The sequence below is a fragment of the Cololabis saira genome, chromosome 17, assembly GCF_033807715.1.
Source record: "Cololabis saira isolate AMF1-May2022 chromosome 17, fColSai1.1, whole genome shotgun sequence".
Lineage (NCBI taxonomy): Eukaryota > Metazoa > Chordata > Actinopteri > Beloniformes > Belonidae > Cololabis > Cololabis saira.
Window position 1 is genome coordinate 20,042,977 of NC_084603.1, and position 19,304 is coordinate 20,062,280.

Genomic DNA, 19,304 nt, shown 5'->3' on the forward strand with positions numbered 1-19,304 from the left:
CAACTGATCAAACCAAGCGCAGACACAAGCTGCTCTGATCCAGACGGGTGGAGTTGGAACAAACTGTCACACAATGTCGAGAGAACGAGACAGAATCAGGAAATTTCGATCAGGGGATGAAAAAAGAAAAAAACTAAAGAAAATGGAAGAGCTTAATGCCTCTCTGAAAGGCTTGTTTGATAAATTTGTTACAAAAATCACCGATCCGACTGGGTCTCAAGCAGCCGCGGGGCCCCGTGTCGAGGCAGGCCAGATGATGATGAGGCAGGGGAAGGTATCCATGTTTTTTGCTAATTGGAGAGTTAAAATTGCGCATATAGACACCCGATCCGACCCGAAAAACCCCCAAAATTTTGCGCGTGCTCGCTACGCTCACGCGCGAGGGTCCCCCCCCAGCCATTTCGCACAGTCTCTCACAAATCTCCCAGGCGGCTCTGGAGCGACTTATATATTAGTGACATAGGGGCCTAACTCAACTGACATTATATAGTGTGTGATTCATTCCAGTTCTACAATCTTCTCAAATTATAGAGGCTAAATAAATGAAAACGAAAAATATGTGCCTCGACTGCCTCGGGGCGGGGCCCCACGGCTGCTTGAGACCCGGTTGGATCGGTGATTTTTGTAACAAATTTATCAAACGAGCCTTTCAGAGAGGCATTAAACTCTTACATTTTCTTTATGTTTTTTCTTTTTTCATTCCCTGATGGAAATTTCCTGAATCTGTCTCGTTCTCTCGACATTGTGTGACAGTTTGTTCCACACTCCACCCGTCTCGATCAGAGCACCTTGTGTCAATGCGCTTGGTCTGACGAAGTTGTATTGAACAACAGACAGCTGCGAGATATCAATCAGCAAGCACATCATTGCACATATATTTATTGATATGCACAGACTAGTACACATTTAGGTCTGTAATGGAACGTGACTGTTGATATTTATAAGGGAAAGAAGGAAAAAAAAACGAAAATGAAAAAAAATCCGGACCTGCAGCCGTGTTTCAGCTCAGTCTCTGCAGTTGCCTCTTCACCTGATGTCAAACAACTTTTACTGATAACAGGAATTTCCTAGGAGTTGAGGATACTTCTTACAGAGCTGTGTTTATACAATTTAGAAAATTCAAAAATTCTAAACTTTTTTTTAATCACACAGGGAAGATAATCTTATTTAGATTTTTCTGATTTGTTTTAGTCTCTTAAATACCTTTAGGAAATATTCATATCCAACTACTAACAAGTTCAAATGTTGCTACAGCAAATTTGGTTTAAAAAAATACAACCAATGACATGTTGACAAAAGAAGGGAATAATAGAATTATTTTCGAATAAAAACAGTATAATACCTATTGAGCAACTCATAACAAGTGCATTTGAACTTCCTCAGAAAGTTCCTGCAGATTTTTAAGATAACAGATTTATCAGTAGTTAAAATCTTTTGAGATACATTTGAGAATGGACATCTCCGTGTTGAAGGAGCTCCTTCTGGAGGAATCGCTGTGTGACGTCTTGATCAAAGTTGGAGATGGGGAGTTTAAAGCTCACAGGATCATCCTCTGCGGCTGCAGCTCCTACTTCAGGTGAACTGATTCATGCTATTTTCATGGAGTACTTCATTATCCTTTAGCATGATTTTCAAGTAACATGGAGCAACTTCAAATGCTTTTAATAAACGTTGCAAATAGATTTTGAGTTAAACTGAGATGTGGAAGACTAACATTCTTTGCCTGCTCCGTCATCAGCTTCACTGATGTAATCAGTGTATATCTGAACTCTTTCTCCAAATATAAATGATCAGGTTTTGTTGATAATTAGCAATGAGCTCATGGAAATGTGCCCAAGTCAAACATTTATCCATGGGAGATCATATGTGTCACATTGCAATACTTAACATAACGTGGATTTAAATGATGCATCTTCTGACTTCACTGCAAACCCACTGAATATGGAGCTAGAATAGTTTCAATAGTCACAAATGCAGGGCAAGATTCACATTCACGGGATGATTTGCAAATGCACAGGACAATTCACACGTGCATAGGAAAAGATACACAGATGTATTTCTGATGCACAACCAAATATAACCTGATTTACAAACAGTTTTTGGTCTGTGGACTTTGCTGCATTTGTGTGGGAATTTTGAGTCTCCCCTGACTTGCTTCAGTCCACAAATGTCTTTTTTTAAACACAGAATGATCTGCAACCAATTAGATATCCTCCTTGTTTCCGCCAATCATAAGAATGCACCCAAAGTGCGGGACGATTTACTCATAAGCCAACCACATTAAGCCATTCAAACCACTATATGATGTGAATTTCAGTCAGTTCAACATGGCTCCCAGCAAGGACCGCAGAGCAATTAATCAAACATATAATTTAATATGTTTCGCTACTTAATCCCCTTGTTTGCTATGAGAAGTGTTTATTTATTAATCTCATACAGTCCTAATTAAACATATGTGATTTTCTTACACTGTAACATCCACTGTTGCTGTGGACATGAACAGAAATGCTCTAAATCCACAGGGATTTCCTGGTCCTCCCTTGTTGAGCGGAACAAACCCACGACTTCCAAAGGTTTCTTTATCACCAGTCTAGTAGCACCTACCTTGCCGTGCTTTGCTGCATGCACGGATCATTCCGTGTTTAAAAAAAGACATTTGTGGATTGAGGCAAGTCAGGGTGTTAGGTTTAAACACAGCATTACATAAATTCATAATGAGAAAAGACACAGAGACTACCTTGGAATGAGTTTTTAGCGCACTCCTGCAGGAGGGGGGAGAGCAGAGGAGTGCAGAGCAACTGCCCTCATTGAGAACTCCTGAGCTTCCCCAAAGATCCTCCCTCTAGAAGATGCTTTTATTAAGAAACTTTGACAGGAATTGATCATATGGACAATGCATAGTAAACAGTAGACAGTAGACATTGGGTAGTGGACAATGGGTGGAAGTGATAACGTATGATTGAGTCCTGACATTACAGTGGTGACCTGTCACAGGACAGTTCAAAACCTAGTAGATCAGGAAGTGGCTGATGTGGCTTCTGTTAGCCACTCATGTGACAGTTTCCCAATGACAAAACAAGTTCAAAGGTTGATTTACCTCACATTTCCCTACTCTTGTCAATTTGAAACTTCAACTAAAATCCGTCCATTAGGCTTAGAATAATAGCCTCATAAACATTTAAGGTCAAACATTTAAGAAATAGCTAGGGCTTATCGCGTAATTATATGTCAAGGGAGAGGCGAAAACCCGATTATATGGGGCAAAATTCCTCTCCGACCCTCCTAGTGAGCAATCACTCTGGACAAGACACATAAAAGCTTAAAACATTTCACAGTAAACAAAATGAAACAATCTATACTCCAGTGTTATCATAAACAGGTTGTCCTCAGTTAGAGTTCGATGGAGTTGTTGGCAATACTGGACTAACTTCCTTAGTCCAGTGGATGGTTGGATGGTTCTTTGGATCATTGCACTTAGACACAGAATGATACACTCAGAACCGTACAATGACAGTAATAATCGAAATCATAATCTAGCCATTATGTCAGTCCAGGGGCCGGAAGTCAGCCAGGACCCAAAAGTGGTCTCCTGCTGAGCGTCTGTCTTCTGACACAACTTTGGCTAACTGACGTAATTCGGCTATAGCTTTGGTAACATTAGCTTCAGCACCAGTTTATGAACGTACATCAGTGTAATCATATTACAACACAGCAATGCAAGTAAAGAGTTTAAGGAACAATTCCTAACATGTCAGCATGAGTCATTAGTGGAAAATTTTCTTCCATCTCTCGGAGCTCCTCTCCAGTCTGTTGTCGCAAGTCAGTTTGGGCTAGTCATCTTCAGGCTAGCTTTCACTGCAACTGGTGGACGCATGTAGATCGTTCAGCCATCTTTACTGCTGTCGGTGTCCTGATCTAGACCACAAAGGGGCCATCCTGACGGGGTGATGACCATGTTTTTCGTCTCACCAATCAGGATCTGGATCTGGTTTCAGCAGTTCCTGCTTAGAAGAGAGAGAGAGAGAGCAGAAACCAGCAGCCCACAAGAACTTTTGAACATTCTCATGTACATTCCGACTAATGGCCGTCATTCAGGCCATGGCTTTCCTGAGCCTTAATTTAACAGGCCATTAGTTCACTCCAAGAACGAAATCCATATGAACAACTTCAAATGGATAGGTCCTTTCACGACACTGACCTCTCTTAGGCCTCATATTGCCTTGCATATTGTATCTGCAACATGTCGGAAAGACCCTACAAAAATTTTTTAAAGGGTATTTAGTATTTAATTCTTTGTGTACTATACTATTCATCCCTGCTGTTTGAGCTATGGGACTTCCCATGGCTCAATTTATCCACCAGGGGGAACAGATTCTTTGGAAGCACCGGTCTGCTTCGCACCACACAGAGGCCTTCTGAAGTTACAGTAGCACCTTCATTTAGCCAAATGCTTTTCTCTTTTTGCAAGAGCATTGTTTCGAATGTCAACAGGGGATAGAGGGGGGTCAGGGCTGTCTGAGTCCTGACTCCTCCCCAGATAAGTGGTTTTCCCACTTCTTGACCTATGCACCCTGGCAAGTCGGCAAGTCTGACTTAATGATTGTTCTAGGGACGGTTATCTCTACGTCCCAGAGAGATCCCCCAGATCCCCCCTCCCATCACCTTAGATTTAGAAGGGGGCAAAACCTGTTAAATTCTGTCTCCTATCTGAGTCAAGGACCACAGAACTTTCTTATTTCAAAATGTTCTCATTGCAATCCAAGTGGGTTATGGTTTAATGAAAGTAACACCACACAAAAACTGTCAGTGCAGCAACTCTCCTGTAACGTAAAAAGTAGTCTTCAGTGAACTTATATATATATATAAACAATAAGTCATTGTCACAAAACGTTGGACTGAAAGGAAGCATTCTATCAAATAATTCCTTCTCAACTGTTGTTGAGCTCTATTGTAGCACGCCCAAAAGGAATACCAGAAAATTGTCTCCAGATTAATCATATAGTCTTCAGGAGATACTTAATCTTCTGTTTGCATGCTGTAATGCAAATGCATGCTTTTCTATGAAGACTTATAGAAGTCTTAAGAAAATTGTGGGATAAATTCCGATGTGTAAACTAAGCACACAAAAACCCACTGAACTTTAAACACAAACTTCAGATCATCTGCATGTGGGTTTTGTGTATTAGTGCATATGTGGAAATTACTTCTCCTCAAACTACACTAAGCAAACTCAATTGGTGCATTTCAGATGAACTCCAAACCTAAATGGTAGCAACACTGATCACAAATGTACACATTTTCAGTGTGAATAGGCTAGTATGCACTCAGAGTTCTTTTTTTCTAAAAAGATTGTTCAACGGGTTTGTTTCTTCTCCACACACTCCTTTCCGTGTAAAATGTCACTGACTGACATGCAAATGACAATAGACTCATGAACACGCCTCACTCCACTGTATCCAAAACACAGCGGCGCCCATTTTATGGGACAAAACTAGGGCTGAAACGATTCATCGAATAATTCGAGTAATTCGATTACAAAAAATGATCGAGGAATTTTCTCTGCCTCGGGGAATCGTTTAATTTCACCATCTCAAAGCCTCGTATTAGATGGCACTGATGCACCAGACTGATACCGAGGGCCTTCACCATCAGCCGAACCTGACAATTTACCCTCTTGAATTAAGCTTAGCTTTCTATGCTGCAATTCCAACTTATCCCTCTCAGTCTTTTGCCTCATCTCTTCCAAAGCCAGTTCTAGCTGCCATTCATGTTTTTGCCTTAACAACAAAAGTTCCTTTTGTTGCTCAAAACTCAAAACAGTATCTGCAGAAACTGAAGAACGAGTCCCCACACCAGGTTTAAGAATTCCTTTCTCCAACAAACCTGCCTTCACACTGACTTTAACAGACTCCTTTAATTTTCTATCTGCTACTTCAAGCTCATACTTCTCAGCAATTAGCAGCAACTGGTCCTTAGTACACTGATCTAATTGTGCTGCTGATGGCGAATCATCAAATTCATCCACTACAGATGCCATGCTACACTATCTAAACAAAGTAACAAAGAAAAAATAAATAAATCAATACTTTAAGTGTTGGAACCACAAACAAAGCCTGGGGGAAAAAATAAACAAGGAAAACAGGTAAACCCAAAAGTAAAGAACCAAAAGGAGATGGAGATCCCGGCCAAAAAGAACAAAAGAGGGGTAAGCACAGGGCCAGCCCGCAATGGGCCGTCGGACCATGCACTTTCCCCACTAAAGAAAAACCAGGTAAATCTATAACCTTAAACAAAACCGATAACAGGACTACCGGCAATCTCCAACTCAAACTAAAATAAGAAAACTCTGCCAATATGGACAGAGGAAAACACACCTTCCCCAAGACCAGTCTCAAAGTTCCAACCCTCTCCTTATTTATTGCAACCAAAGCATTACAAACCACAAAAACAAAACTTAAGGACAAATGCTCTCCTACTCCCAAACTCCACCGACCAAAACCTCCTTCAAAACTGAAAATCAGGGAGAGAAGAATCACATGTGGAACTCCCAACACTGGCACCTAACTAATTGGCTTCAACAGGTGCTACCAATAAGATAAGATAAGATAAGATAAACCTTTAAATAACTTCAAATACAACTACGGCCAAACTAAAATTCCTAACAGGAACACAAACCATATGCCAACATCAAAAACCAATAGTCAGACCAAAGGGCGAGCCCCCATTTTGTCACACACTGGGCTAGTTAGTGACAAAGAGGGAGTCCACACATGAGTCACCAAATTCAAAAATGTAATTTATTAAAGTAAAAATTAAATCAAAACAAACCAAAAGTATATGTAGGTTTAAATGTAGAGTGTCAGTCATGTATTCTGTGTGTGGGTGAATGAAGTATGCTGAGTGCAAGTGTTGTATGCAGGAGGAAAGAATACTTAGTTCCCCATTGGCAGGTGGAAACCCAGAACCAAGCCCCTAAATACCCTGGCTCCCACACACACACACACACACACACACAGGTGAGGCCAATTGGGCTGACGACCTGCCACAACTTGCATCCAGGAAGCAGAATAACCAATCAGGAGGGAGAGGGGCAGGCCGTCACACGCCCCGACTACATTTAATGCAACACAACATGCTGACGCCGCGCCCAAAATAGATCCATGCCTGTGCCTACATCCATGCGCTGCGCACGTTAAAGGGGGAAGAAAGAGGCGGCGGGCATGTTTGGTTTTTGTAACATGCCATGGTCAGGCAGTCTGTAATGGCCCTGACGGGAGACACATGTAGCTCAGCGTTTAACTTTTATTTTTAATCCACGCTATATTCTTCTGGTCTCTTCTCCCATGTTCCCCCTCTAAAGCCAAAATTATTGTTCCACGTTAAATCGACCCAGAGCCTACGCCGCAGCCTACGCCGCTCTCTGGCAAGGGCGGAGAGCGCCGGTCCGGCTGGCGGTGCTGCGCTGCCATGCAGGCTCTGTTGCCACGGCTACGCAGCGACGCGCCCCATTCTACGTTGTTGTAACGTGGAACCATAAATCAGCCCTTACCCGGTACATAAACCTCTGTTCCCGCTACAGTTTTAATAAAAAGAAAAGGCAGAAAATGTCAGACAAATAAAAACGTAATAAAGCTAAACTGGGTAGTTTTCAATTTTAGCTCTGTAATCATTCATGGATAAAACAATTAGCGCTGGTGCCTAATGTGCTCCAATACAGCAGGTCTCATAATTTTATTTTGAACACTGCCAATACTCTCACTTAAAACTTAACTAGAACATAAAATTAGCTTGACACAAATGAAAGTTCAATTGAAACACGTGGAAAAAACACCCAACCTTTTAAGTTATGTGTGACACCAGGTGCAATGGCATTTCTAGGTTAGAAACAAGGATCTTCAACATCAACAAGGTCTTCAAATGCACAGCCATGAACCCACTGTACCACATAACTTAGTCTTAGTGATGTCAACTAACATGTAACAGCTTATGTATATTTATAATTTTTCTTTAACTAAACAAAAATATGTTTTATCCGATTACTCGATTAATCAATGGAATTTTCAGTAGAATACTTGATTACAAAAATATTCCATAGCTGCAGCCCTAGATCAGTATCAGTATGTGACTTCAAGACAGACAAAGTAAAGACAAATTATTGATTTGTTTCACACTCATGTCACAGTCACCTTTCCATACGATTAAAACATACATAGACCAAAAACAGTATTACAAAAGTGATCTGCAATCATTCAACAGTGAATTAACCCCATTTGACAATTCTACATCACTACACCTTCATTCAGGGCTTAGAGGGGAGAGGGGAGTTTCTCACTTGAAACACTAAACAAAACACCCTCTGAAGCTCTTGTGTTTTCCAGCAGACAAAAAGTCTCCTTTGCAGACACAGATCCAAATACAGTTATTTGTATCATTTTAACAAACATTTCCCCATAGAAAATTTAACACTCACCAGTCTCCAAATGAGAAGACACTCCCTCTGGATCCACCAAGCCTCATCCCATGCAGCTTCTCGTAGCACTTCTTACACAAACAATCTGATCTGCAGCTGATTACACACAGACACTGACCTTTGGCCTTCTGCAGCCTTTTGCAGCAGGCTCTCTCATCAACTTCCCAATTTCCCATCAAATCACATTTCTTATACCATTCTTTTTCACAACTTTCATAATTTTATTCTTTTTCTCTTGCTTGCATTTTGAACATTTTGATCAGTTTTTGCTTTTAGCCTTAAATTAATTGATTTTCAATCTTTTAAAGTTCCCTTATATTATTTTGCACAATATTTTGTCACAAGTTTTTATTTCCTAGTTTTTTAGGGACGTCCCGTAGACTAAGCATTTTTTAGAAATTATTTTAGGCATAAGTTTCAGTTTAACCACGCATCTGCTATTTTAGCCAGCTATTTTTCTTAACTTTAAGTTTCTTTTAGCTCATAAGTTTCCCTTTTTGACAGTTTAGCACTGATCTTTTCAGTGAACAATTGAAACTTGACTTCACAATTTTAGAAACCACAACATTGTCCATAAACAGTTTCAGTCATGAACATTAAACAAGAACATTAGACAAAACACACATTGGCCAAAACAAACATACACAAAAAACCTAAAACCCCATTCCAAATAGAAACCTCCTCTCGTTGGGTCCCCAGACCCGTGGGTGTTGGTGAAGTCCATGACTTCTCCACAGTGGTCCAAGACCACAGGCTAACCCCATTAGCCCCATAACCCCATCTATTAAAGTAACACATTTAAATACCCCAGGTATTTATCGAGAGGAGCATTTCTTACCCAGTCTCAGTGCCCCTCCCTGGCTCGAGGAACCCCGTCACCGGGCATCGTCCTGACGCCTCAGATGTAGAGGTCTCGGGTTTCGGGCACCAAAAATGTTAGGTTTAAACACAGCATTACATAAATTCATAATGAGAAAAGACACAGAGACTACCTTGGAATGAGTTTTTAGCGCACTCCTGCAGGAGGGGGGAGAGCAGAGGAGTGCAGAGCAACTGCCCTCATTGAGAACTCCTGAGCTTCCCCAAAGATCCTCCCTCTAGAAGATGCTTTTATTAAGAAACTTTGACAGGAATTGATCATATGGACAATGCATAGTAAACAGTAGACAGTAGACATTGGGTAGTGGACAATGGGTGGAAGTGATAATGTATGATTGAGTCCTGACATTACAGTGGTGACCTGTCACAGGACAGTTCAAAACCTAGTAGATCAGGAAGTGGCTGATGTGGCTTCTGTTAGCCACTCATGTGACAGTTTCCCAATGACAAAACAAGTTCAAAGGTTGATTTACCTCACAAGGGGAGACTCAAAATTCACACACAAATGCAACAAAGTCCACAGACCACCAACCATTTGTAAATCAGGTTATATTTGTGTGTGCATCAGAAATACATCTGTGTATGTTGTCCTACCACGTGTAAATCTTGCCCTGTGCATTTGAGAATCGGTCTGTGCATTTGTGACTATTGAAACTGTTCTAGCTCCATAACCTGAATGTTGATCCTGCAGTGAGCTGTTCTGCAGCAACCCAACACAGAAGGTCTTCAGCTTCCCGGACGTGTCAGCAAAAGTAATGAGCGTCATCGTGGAGAAGGCCTACGCCGGCTCCGTCACAGTGACGGAGGCCAACGTGCTGGATCTGTTGGGGGGAGCGCAGCGTTTCGACGTCAAAAGCATCATTCAGGCCTGCTGTGACTTCCTGCAGAAAAACCTCAGCTCCGACAGCAGCATCGTCGCCTGGAGGCTGGCAGAACACTCCCAGTATCCCGAGCTGAGGGAGAAAGCCTACCATTACATCCTGCTTCACTTCGAGGAGATTGCAAGGTTCTCCCAGGAGTTCGTGCAGCTGTCTGTGGAGGAGCTGACGGATCTCATAGAGAAGGACGAGCTGAACGTGAGGCAGGAAAGTGCTGTTTTTGAGGCAATCCTCCGCTGGATCGGCTTTGCCCCTGAGGAACGCAGGGGCCACATAGCCACATTGCTGCCCAGCGTAAGTCAAGGCAGGACATTAAATGAACTATTAATGATTGATATGCAGTTCAGAAGTTCTGCAACCACAGTTTTATGAGTTGAAGTGGCAGATAAAGTATCTACTACCACCAACAGACCATTTAATGATGAAACACAAGTTAGAGTTTTGGCCTTGTAAGGGCTAATGTACAAGTCTGTGTTAATTGTGATCACTTATGTAGTCTCTATCTGCAAATGTTCTTGTTTCTGTCCAGGTCCGCCTGCTCTTAATGCCCATTGAGTACTTGGTTGAAATTGTGAGCAAAGATGATGCTGTAAGGAACAACCTGGGCTGTGTGAATATGGTGACCAGCACCGTGGAGATCCTGCGTGACCCCAGCATGGAGAGACCCCCCACACGCACACGCCTGCCTGCCGAGCTGCTGTTTGCTATCAGTGGCCTCCCGGACCTTCTTCCACATTATAAGATCCAGTTATACAACGTGCGAACTGACCGCTGGCTGACAGTATATCAGAATGATGAACCTTTTCCAAAGTTCTGCGTTTGCGTTCACCTCCAGGGATCCATTTATTTTATTGGTGGCCATGGCCATGGCCACTTAAGCAGCGTGCAAAAGTTCACCCTCGCCACCCAAAGTTGGGAAGAGGTTGGGTCGATGCATGTTCCTCGATGCTTAGTCAGTGTGGCCGTCCTGAACGGCTTCATATACGCCATGGGAGGCCGGCATAGCTCTGAGACACTCAAGTCTGCAGAGCGGTTTGAGCCCGACACCAACCAGTGGACTGAAATCGCACCAATGCACGATCGGAGGGCTGATGCTGGCGCTGCAGCACTGCACGGCAAGGTGGGTGCTACCTAGGGTTGCCACCTTTCAGAAATAGAAATAAGGGACGCCCCGATTTCAGCAGCGCAGCATTGAACATTTAGCATTTAGCATTGAACTTGCATGACAGCCAACCATAGCAACTGAAATATCCTCCTATTCTATGTATGTCCACATCAGCCGAGATGTATAATATAGCCTACAGGTGAAGAATATGGTGTAAAAGTTAATTTATTTCAATAATTCAACTAGAATATGGTGTAAAAGTTCATTTATTTCAATAATTCAACTAGAATATGGTGTAAAGGTTAATTTATTTCAATAATTCAACTAGAATATGGTGTAAAAGTTAATTTATTTCAATAATTCAACTAGAATATGGTGTAAAAGTTAACTTATTTCAATAATTCAACTAGAATATGGTATAAAAGTTAACTTATTTCAATAATTCAACTAGAATATGGTGTAAAAATTTATTTATTTCAATAATTCAACTAGAATATGGTGTAAAAGTTAATTTATTTCAATAATTCAATTAGAATATGGTGTAAAGGTTCATTTATTTCAATAATTCAACTAGAATATGGTGTAAAAGTTAATGAAAATACGGTACAAATCGTGTCCCGTATTAGTTCAATTACGGGACGCAACATTTTTTTCTCAAATAAAGGACAATTCCGTATTTTACGGGACGGGTGGCGACCCTAGTGCTACCAGACCAGAGGAAAAGAAACCTTTGGAAGCCGTGGGTTTTGTTCAGGTCAACAAGTGGGGACCAGGAAATCCCTGTGGGCGAGGATTTAGAGCATTTCTGTTCATGTCCATAGCAACAGTGGATGTCACAGTGTCAGAAAATCACAGATGTTTAATTAAGACTTCTGGAAATTGTGATGACCCTAAAGAAAAAAAAGGTTGCATCCTCTTTAAAGCCGTCTGACATTAGTTTTTATATAATCTATTTTACTCTATATAGCAGTATCTGGCCCAGCTATGATTAACAAGAAGCAGTTTTACTAGTAGGCTATTTTAACATTTGAGAGGTACCAACTTTGTTCATGACTTAAACATTTATTCATTTGTCTAGTAACTGTGCTTCCAGTGGAATGCTAACCTCAAAATGTTGAACTTAAACAAAGATTATGCTCATTAGAGCTGCTGGGGTTTTTTGTGGTTTTTCTCCCACTAGGGGAGTTTCCACCTGCCAGTGTTTATGTTATATTTATGTAATAATTGCTTGGGGGTCATGTTCTGGTCTCTGGAGAGATCCTAGAGACAACTTCTGTTATAATAATTGAATTGTTCCACAAAAAATATGTACAAAAAAATTGCCATAAGGGTAAAAAAAAAAAAAAATGTAAAAGAACAACAAAATAAAGCAAATGTCATGTTGGCATCATGGCGTTAACGTCCCATGCTGTCCCACATTTGTATTTCCCAGATATACATCTGTGGGGGATGCGGCGGGGGGCCTCTGTTTTCTGCCGAGTGCTACAACCCTGACACCGACCAGTGGACGCTGATCACGCCCATGGAAACGGCTCGGCATGGAGCCGGCGTCGTCAGCTACAACGGACACATTTACGTGGTAACCATTGTCAGCATGTGGGATCTTTGCATCATTTAGGGTTTAAACAAGTTTTTTAAATCAATTTTGCAAATCATTGCATTAGCTTCTGTTTGCATGTGAAGCTGTTTGATGTGTCTGAAACATACATTTGTAATATTGTAAATCAGAGGTCACTGACCCTGGTCCTGAAGAGCAGCTATCCAGCATGTTGCTACGCTGCTTCCAGCACACCATGATACAAGGAGCTGTGTCATCAACAGTGTTTGGAATAACGGCGTTAAAAATAGCGCGGTTACCAACGCCATTATTGTTTCCCAGTAACGGGTAATCTAACTGATTACTATTTCAGACGTTACAACGCTGTTACTGTTACTGACAGTGAAATGTGGCGCATTACACTGACATGATAACTAATTTCTGGTATCAGACCTGACTCATTCTGAGTGAGTCAGGTCAGGTGAGTCAGGTTTGAAATAGTAATTAGTTAGATTACCCGTTACTTTTCAAGTACCCGTTTCTTTACATTTCAAACGTGACTCACCTGACCTGACTCACTGAGAATGAGTCAGGTCGGATAACATCAATTAGTTATCATGTCAGTGTTGAAAGATCCTCATGTTCGTTTTTCTGGTGCACCATAAGAAAAACCAGTGAACAAAATCAAATGTTAATACAAGCTTTTATTATATCATGCACAATATTTTCCAGCTGGAGGTACACATCTCTCAAACCACAAACGCAGGAGAGAAATACACACAGTGGTCATCGATCCAGTTGTATTTATACTAAAAAGGGAGGTGTTCTTTGTACGTGAACCCCATCTGCCAAACATATCAGGCCCTGTACACACGTAGCCGGGTATCTGCTAAACCGAAGATATTTTCCTACGTTTAGACCTGTCATCCACATGAAAACGCAAATAAACGAATGTTTAAAAAAACTCCGGGCAAAGTGAAGATTTTTGAAAACTCTGTGTATATGCGTGTAGACCTGGGGTCCGTTTCACAAAGCAGGTTCAACAAACTCTGAGTCTAATCCTGAACTCTTAGTTGATCTACTCTGAGATCGGAAACTCTGAGTTTTCGGTTCCAGAACAGCGGATTTGAGGTAATTTACTCAACTGTAAGTAGTTTCACCTGGAGTTAAGCGCGAGCGTGAGGGAAATAAAAAGCCAGCATCAGTAGAGCGCTGATACAAGGATTCACCATGGCAACCGGCGACAACAAAAGAGCGACATACATTTTCTTTTTTTTCTTTTTAACTTTATTTATCATTTCAATTTACAAAATCCCTTTGAGGAAACATCAGTTTGCATCTGAAGATCCACATACTCCACGCCACTGGAGTTAGAAGTGTCAATACGTACATATGGCGAGTATGATAGCATATTTTGGGAAAAAAAAAATGAAATTTTATTGTCATTTAGATCAGGGCCGTCAATTGGGTACGGCAGCTGCCACACCTCAGCTTCAGGGGAAAATGTAAATGTTTTTTTTTTTAAATACATTTATGGAATTACTCTGTGTCTATTTGTATTGATTTATTCTATTACTTAATACATATAAAATAACTACAAATGCATATCAAAACAACATGATGGATTTCAGTAGGTATTATCTTTCCCAACACTTGTACCCCGCTCATATCTTGAAATGTCCCAGCGTCCCTGACGACAGTGGTCGCTATCAATCTGGTTTTTAGTGCGCTCTGCAGTGTTACTAACTTACAAAAATGAAAAGGAAGCAGACAACCACGCAATTTAAAAAAAGAAAGAAGGCAAGTGATGGGTCCAGAAGATATTAACGAGGCTGTTAGCCACTGATGGATTAATTATGCAAGTTCATCTCAAAGTAAGATATAAATCCTCTTATACATCTGTTTAAGGGAAATATTTGACTTTTTTTTACTCTCTCTCTCCTTTTTGCATTTGGACTTTAACTGTTTGAAGTTAAAATCTGATGTCCCTGTGATATTGTTGCACTGACATAGTGAATAAAGTGAACGAGTTAAATTGCGTTTGTTAGATACGCCTTTTCTGCTCTCTAACTTTGCCGCTTGCTGTCCGTGGTGCAGAAAACGGATGCGTATTGCATAAAGACCCATTGGCTGAATTGACGCCACTGAGGGAGGAGACAGAGAGAAACTCCAGGTTCGCTGAAATAAACCTGGTCCCGACCAGGTTAGGTTCAGAGCGTCTGTTACTACGGTAACTGACCGAGAGCTTAAGTTACTTCTCTTTGTGAAACAGGCTAGAGTTGCCCCTCTCTCTCTGGTTTGAGTTACCTCCCTTTGTGAAACGGAAAACTCAGAGTTTCCCTCATTTCAGGGTTAACAGACTCAGAGTTCTCACTAAACCTGCTTTGTGAAACGGACCCCTGGTGTAGACAGAGACAACCGGAGTTTTGCGTTTTCGAACGTCACATTATGCGCCAAAACAACAACAAATCTGCTCTGACGTCTAACGTGCGACCTTTGTTTACTACAGAACTACAGAAGCATGAATGCCTTGAAAACTGTTTACTTCTTTTATTTTACACGCCCAACTACTGCTCCAAGAGCACAGGCGACGGACAAGATTGCGGTCGGTAATTTACCCCCTCTTAGACACTCCACCTAGGCATGAACCTCGCCGTAATCGTCGACGCCGCTTTTGGGTCAGACCGGGACGCAGTGCCAGCTGGTGGGAAAACTTCGAGACTGAAGTCGTACTCCCAGAGGAATGGCGTGAGAATTTTCGTATGTCCCGGTCCTCACTCCTGTCGCTGTCGGAGATGTTACGTCCTCATATCGAGGGGCGGTCCACGGTCATGCGATCACCCGTCAGTGTGATCAAAAAAGTTGCGTGCACGCTTTACTATTTAGCTGACGAGGGCAGATTACGGAAAACAGCTAATGCATTTGGTTTGTCAAGACAGGTTGCCTCAAACATTGTCAGGCAGGTGTGTAGAGCTATAACAGTGCACTATACATGTGCATGCTTATGAATGTGGTCGAAAACGCCGATCTTCGGTTATGTGTGGAAGGTTTTTTTTTTAAAAACGATGTAATGTGGATACAAATTATCTTATAAACGGAGGGGAGAAATATTCGGTTTTAAAAATACCCGGCTACGTGTGTACATAGCCTCAGACCTTCAGTGTCCCTGTTTATTGCTTCCTACTTAAGATGTCAACCCAGATAATGGATGAGACCCATCAGTGTTAAAACACATGTTTCTCTTAATTTAAAAAGAAACACTATTTAATAGCCTAGTCATAAAACAGGAGTCGACCCTGCAAATAGAGAAAAAACACCAGTGTAGAATCTTATGGCCTGTCCCAATACTCCCCCTACCCCTCGTTTTCATCACTACCCCTAAATTCCGCGCGTTCCCGTGAGGGTAGTGGTGTCCCAATTCCTCTTTTCACCTAGGGGGAGTAAAGAAAACGAGGGGTAGTGGCTATGAATTGTCCCTATATACGGAGCGAGGGTTTTGTGATCCTCACTAGTTTTCTAGGGACCAAAAAATTTCCCAGAATGCTTTTTGTTGTCATTTGCGGACCGAATCCAAAAAAAAACATGGCGGACATTTCTTATTTTTTAGTGAATAAAATCAATATTTTGAGTTAGTTTCTGCATAAAAATGAGTTTTGATTACATTTTTAGCGAGAAATAGATATTTTACTTTCATAATATTCACTCAGTGAATGTACAAAATCACTTTTTGCCCGTTGTTCACGAAGATCGCGCCGGAGTAAAGGCTACGGTTACGGCGTAGGCTACGTAAGCTACGCCGTAGGCTCTGCGTCGATTTGACTCGCCGACCGAGGGCAAACATCATTTGCCGACTCGTCTCAGACTGTGACCAAGGGAGCAAGCATTTTTTTGTGAGAAATAATCCTGTGACTCGTCAGATTTGTTTTGGATGTTTCTGATATAATAGTTTTCAGAAACCACAAAGTAATCCAGCGGTTATCTGGGTAATTTACACACTTTCAGATAAAGCTGAAGTAAAGATAGCAAACCTGATTTATGGTTCCGCGTTAAATCCTACGGTGTAGGCTCTGCGTCGATTTACCGCGGAACCATAAATCAGCTCCAGAGCCGGCCGGCAGGCAGAAATCCCGAAATTTTCGGAGCAAATTTCTTAACAGGCGTAGCTACAACTGTTAGATTTCATCTATTAAACCAACATTTATCTTCCTAAATGATTTATTTCAGCCAGCGGTAATTCTCAACAGAGCTGCAGGTTTCTCCCCCGGGACGACGGCGCAGGTTGACCTGGCGATCACGTCTGTACTCCGGCTGTGAGCGGCTGCTGCTGCTGCTGCTGCTGCTGCTGCTGCTGCTGCTGCTGCTGCTGCTGCTGCTGCTGCTGCTGCTGCTGCTGCTGCTGCTGCTGCTGCTGCTGCTGCTGCTGCTGCTGCTGCTGCTGTGCCCCGGTCTCATCGACGCTGAAAACATCGGATCAAATTTCTTAACAGGCGTTATTTGGATAAACTGAGCCCAGGTTGGGGATCTTAACGGTTACTTTTACACCTGAAAAAATATTAAAACTTAATAAAGTGCCATATTAACAGCGCTACAGCTGAAATTAAAACAGCTTTTGGCTCTCAGCTTCCTGATTAGGAGTAGGGATGAAAACGAGGGGTAGGGGGAGTATTGGGACAGGGCCCTGGGAAGATTTCAAGTGCCCTAAAATCTGTCCCTTCTTTTTTAGGGGTAGTGAAGAAAAGAAGGGCGAGTGAAAGAAAGTAGGGCTAGTGAAGAAAAGTAGGGGGTGTATTGGGATTGGGCCAAAGTCTTTCATTCACACTCTGAGGATCAATGAGCTGACATCTGTTCATTTTTAGGGTCATTATCACCTGTGAGTCATTTACCTGTGTAGAAAAATCCTTCAAACTTTTAACCAATTTCATAAAATCCTAACAGTGTGTAGTAATGCGCCACATTTCACTGTCAGTGACGGTAATGCCGTTGTAACCTTTGAAATAGTAATGAGTTAGATTACCCGTTACTGGGAAACAATAACGGCTTTGGAACACCATTATTCCCAACACTGGTCATCAACATAGATGTACAGCCCTTGATGACAAGCTGACAACTATCAATTAGAATCAGCGGTGTTGATGCAGGGAAACCTCTAGAACCTGCTGGACAGCTGCTCTCGAGGACCAGGGATGTAAATGAGGTGTTTCTTCTCGCTCCCAGGCTGGAGGCTGGGACGGCGGCAATGAGGTGTCCACCGTCTCCGCCTACGACCCCGTATCCAAGCACTGGTGCACGGCGGCCCCCATGCTTCACACCCGCTGCCTGTTTGGCATCGCCGTGCTGGAGGAGCAGCTGTACGTGGTGGGAGGCTTCCAGAACTCGCAGCTGTGCAGCAACGTGGAGCGCTACGACGGCGCCAGCGACAGCTGGCAGGCCGTGCGTGACCTCGAACCGATCTGCGTAAACGTCAGCTGCTGCGTGGTAGAGCGGGAGCCGCACGCAGCGGCCTACCTGTCGTAAACACCGTCCTCTAAACCAGCTCTCAATCTAGTGTCACATAACGACATACAATTACATACAATACATACATACAATTTCACATAAAGGAGAGAATTCATCTGTTGTGTTTCCATTTTGTGGTGTGACATTCAGCCAGAACATATAACTATTTCTTACGGTTGGTAAGTGTATTTTTGTCACAATTGCTGAAATTACCATTATTTTCAGATATTACATAAACAAGGTAATTTGAGAAACAAATCTGCTTCTTTGGCACCACTTGCAGTGGGCATGCACCGCTCCCCTCCTCCAATCAGAGCCAGGGGGCGTGTTTACACGACATTAATCAGTCAAACCCTCCAGACAATAGTCCTAAAGAGTGGGGGGAGCCCCATCTTCAGTGGATGGCGGGATCTTCCTCTTCCTCTTCCTCCTCAGGTAGAAGCCAAGCTCACAGCTGGAGCAACGCATGTCTTTTTGAAACTACTACTTTTTGCACTTTTTTTTATGTTTGTGCATGAAGTGGCTGAGAGATCTGTACAATCTGAGGTTTAAACGGCACCATCTTTTCATGAATGTGAGAAACTAAAGGGTTCCCTGGATTTGGGTGGCAGCTCATCATTAAAGGAGCTGTATGTAAGAGCAATAATAAAACGAATCATAAAATTACCCCGATATGTCAACAGACATTTAAAAATCCTGTTCATTTCAAATACTTATGTCACTGACAACAGCACTCAAGCCAGGCTATTCCAGTTTAAAAAGAGGAGTTGCAGCCCTCAACTGATGTTGATGTTGTCATTTTTAGTTTTGGCCTGAAGCTCCACCCTCCACCTATCTCCCAATCACCAAGTCAGTATTGTTTCTGAAGCTCCACCCTCCACCTATCTCCCAATCACGAAGTCAGTATTGTTTCAGCATCCGGGTTGCCAGCTCGGCTCT

The 19,304-nt window shown here is 42.2% G+C and overlaps 1 protein-coding gene across 1 annotated transcript; it reads left to right on the forward strand.

Annotated features, from left to right (window-relative positions):
* The first annotated feature begins 1,451 nt into the window (after positions 1-1,451).
* Positions 1,452-18,383, forward strand: LOC133464125 (kelch-like protein 10). The gene is made up of 5 exons (XM_061746138.1): positions 1,452-1,576; positions 10,041-10,521; positions 10,757-11,347; positions 12,765-12,911; positions 18,084-18,383. Exons 1-5 carry the CDS (start codon positions 1,452-1,454, stop codon positions 18,381-18,383), a joined length of 1,644 nt encoding a protein of 547 aa, XP_061602122.1.
* The last annotated feature ends 921 nt before the right edge of the window (positions 18,384-19,304 follow it).

Excerpts from the sequence above, each read along its gene's own strand:
- LOC133464125 (XM_061746138.1), top strand. The coding sequence starts at position 1,452 with ATGGACATCTCCGTGTTGAAGGAGCTCCTTCTGGAGGAATCGCTGTGT. Across the intron at positions 11,348-12,764 it reads CTGCAGCACTGCACGGCAAG|ATATACATCTGTGGGGGATG; the intron begins GTGGGTGCTACC and ends TGTATTTCCCAG. Across the intron at positions 12,912-18,083 it reads ACAACGGACACATTTACGTG|GCTGGAGGCTGGGACGGCGG; the intron begins GTAACCATTGTC and ends TCTCGCTCCCAG.